Source organism: Myotis davidii, unplaced genomic scaffold (assembly GCF_000327345.1).
Source record: "Myotis davidii unplaced genomic scaffold, ASM32734v1 scaffold3939, whole genome shotgun sequence".
Lineage (NCBI taxonomy): Eukaryota > Metazoa > Chordata > Mammalia > Chiroptera > Vespertilionidae > Myotis > Myotis davidii.
The window spans coordinates 37527-40969 of record NW_006290327.1 but is presented as its reverse complement, the minus strand read 5'-3'; the positions used below and the strand labels follow the sequence as shown (position 1 = coordinate 40969).

The following is a 3443-nucleotide window of genomic DNA, read 5'->3' as shown; positions in this document are numbered from 1 at the left end:
TCTCTCTTTCTGAAAGTTCACTATTGGTGTATAGAAATGCCTCAGATTTCTTGGGGTTAATTTTGTATCCTGCTACATTGCCAAATTCATGTATTAAGTCTGGTAGCTTTTTGATGGAGTCTCTAGGGTTTTGTATGTATAATATCATGTCATCTGCAAATAAGGACAGTTTTACTTCCTCTTTTCCAATTTGGATGCCTTTTATTTCTTCTTCTTGCCTAATTGCAATGGCTAACACTTCCAGTACTATGTTGAACAGGAGTGGTGAGAGGGGCCATCCCTGTCAATAAGACATTGGATTCTTAACGTCTTTTAAGTGACCCTAAGACCAAAGTGCCATAAATCAGTTAAATCAAAAAGTATAGTAGGTTATTATTCAAAAAACTTTTATTAAACATCTATAAAATAACATTATGCTACTAAACATAATGGAAGATAGCAATATAAATAAACAGTAGTTTCTGTTTTCCAGAAGCAAAAAGAACGAAAAGATTGGCATTTGAATTTTGGTTCACCCCTTAGTATTTATATAACTTTGGGCAAGTCATTTAATTCATTACTTTTTGAAAAAAAAATATTTCTGAGTGTCAGCTTCCTTATCTGTAAAGCCAGGATAACAATACCTCTCCTGTAGAGTTATATAGTCTAGAAATAGTAGTCTATTTACCTAGCATAGTATGTAGTTCATGGTAAGTTCACAGTTACCAGTAACTTTCTATTATTGCCTACTTCTTAAAAGGTTCTCTATAAATATTAGTATCTCTTCCTTTTTGCTTACACCCATCAATCACTAACAAAAATTGTGGCCACTATGATATATCACTAACATGCAGGAAGTAACCTTTGTTATGTCTTCTGAAATCAAAAAATAGGTGAACCAAGGCCTATGAAATTCATTTTGACTTCCTTGTACAGATTTCAGTGTGCATACTTAAAGAGAGTCAAGAGCTTTCAAGGCTGGGATCTGTTTTCTTAAAATGGATTGAACATATACATAAAAGCCATTCATTAGGATCAGCCTTTGATTTTCTGAATAGTAACTGGTTATAAGTTGTCAAAGTCTATGGTTCCAAAGGTTTTCTTAGTTTTTATTAGGAACGTTTTCATATATACACAAAAGTAGAAAGAATAGTAAAATCCACTCTCCCATACATCCATCAGCCAATCCCAACAACTATCAACTAAAATGTTATTTTTGTGTTTTTTTAAATATATTTTTATTGATTTCAGAGATGACGGGAGAGGGAGAGAGAGACAGAAGCATCAATGATGAGAGAGAATCATCAATCGGCTGCCTCCTGCATCCTTCCTCCTGGGGACTGAGCATGCAACCCAGGCATGTGTCCTGACCAGGAATCAAACTGTGACATCCCAGTTCATAGGTCGATGCTCAACCACTGAGCAACACCAGCTGGGCTAAAATGGGTTTTAACAGAACCATTTCAGTAAAAAATTATATTTCCAGCTCTTTATCAGTGTTTCTCTAAATCATTATTTTTAATCCCATATCATGGATCTAGTTAGTTTATTTTATTAATAGTCAAATATTTATTTTCTATAAATATAAAATTATTTTAAGACATTTTTAAAAATCACAACATCAAAAGAAAAATGCATGGCTTTTTTTTTTTAATGGGAGAGAATTAAATATGCTGGTAGAATATATTTTGTTCTGTCTTTGTTTTTAAGGTTTGGCTTGAGCAACAAGTTTGATACTGAATTTCCCTCCATTCTAACAGGGAAGGTAAGTGAGATTTTGCTTTGAACTTTTCAATTCTAAAAACATTGTTTTATGATGTATTTAGTGTTATGAAAAATGTTTGACTCACTGGCAATGAAATCTCATAGTAAGAGGCCAGGGTACTTGGAGGCTGTGCCATTAGTGACTGAAGGCTATGCCTATAACCAGTTATTTTGTTCATTGTTCGTTAATGCTAGCCATCATTTACTTATTTGTTCAGTTTTTACAGTTTTGCTGTTTTTCTCAGCCCTGGTAGCTATAACTGTTTTCATTTAGGTCAGTAATTTCCCTGTGTTTGTGTGTGTGTGTGCATGCGTGCGTGTGCGTGTGCATGTGTGTGTGTGTGTTTTGTTGTTGTTGTAAGCGGCAGGAATGATACTGGGTGTTAGACTGATGGGGTCAGAACTGACCTGGGTTCAACAACCTCAGTACTTGAGTTCTGGCTAGGAAAGAATTCAGAGCCAAGATTCAAATGAACACTCAGTGAACATTTATTTGGTAAATGATGGAGGTAGAAAGAGTAATTCCTAGAATAAATGGGCTTAAGAAACAAGTTATAGAGGTAAAGCAAGGGCCCTTGGATCTTGGGAATAAGGAAGGAAATGGCGACATGTGTGGTGGGAGAAGGAAAGGGAAAGAAAGGGAAGGAGAAGGTAAAGGGAAAGGCACTGGTGTGCTTTCGGGAGGGAGGGAAGAAAGAACAGAGAGTGTGCTGGGTCCTCCATCCTAAGGGTTTTAAGGATGAAGATTTGGGGGGAGGTCCTAGGGCAGTGATGGCGAACCTATGACACGTGTGTCAGAGGTGACACACGAACTCACTTTTTTGGTTGATTTTTCTTTGTTAAATGGCATTTAAATATATAAAATAAATATCAAAAATATAAATCTTTGTTTTACTATGGTTGCAAATATAAAAAATTTTGTATATGTGACACGGCACCAGAGTTAAGTTAGGGTTTTTCAAAATGCTGACATGCCAAGCTCAAAAAGTTCACCATCACTGTCCTAGGGGAAGATCTTAATAGAATATTCAGCATCTTTCCAGGTGTGTCCTTTCAGGGTCTAAGTCTCCACTGATTGATTGGTTGATGCCAGGGCAGGGGGTCATTATCCAATACAGCTGGTCCTGAGGTCATCCATGGGGTCACTGGTCTGGTTTTGTTGTTTTTCTGGGCCTGGAGCTGAAATACAACTGAGATCTAAATGTTATCTCTAGGGAGGAAAGGTCAGGGGGTCCAAACCACTTGACTAGTGATATGCTAGGGGAGGAAAAGTCACCCTGGGGGAGAGGTCCTACAATTGTCCTTTGCTAGGCACCTGGGCTTTCCACCCTGATGACTTTTACCTAGCCCATCGTCCTTGCTCTGCTCATGTCTGTCTAACTGCCTACCACACTTTCAGGCATTTCTTTTTATTTACTGGTGTGTTTTTTCCAATGCAAATCAATTCCATAAGATGAGAAGTTACTATGAATCAAAGCATAAGTACACAAACAATATATAATCAAAAATAGATGTACAGCATCTACTCTAATAAAAGAGAAACATGCAAATTGGTGTCACTCGGCTACATCTACCAGCCAATCAGGGTGACTATACAAATTAACCCAACAAAGATGGTGGCGGCCTTGGAGCTGGAGGCTTGGGTTGCCCCCAGCGATGGAAGAAGCCAAGCCTCCTGCCCACCCTGGCCCACTCGAGGA

At 37.8% G+C, this 3443-nt stretch overlaps 1 protein-coding gene across 1 annotated transcript in view; it reads left to right on the top strand.

Annotated features, from left to right (window-relative positions):
• The window catches only part of LOC102768626 (cysteine-rich hydrophobic domain-containing protein 1-like), a 20679-nt gene that overhangs the window by 12849 nt on the left and 4387 nt on the right, over positions 1-3443 (top strand). The window contains exon 2 of the mRNA XM_015563706.1: positions 1690-1744. Coding sequence (XP_015419192.1) covers positions 1690-1744 — 55 coding nt within the window. The remainder of the gene's footprint in view (positions 1-1689; positions 1745-3443) is intronic.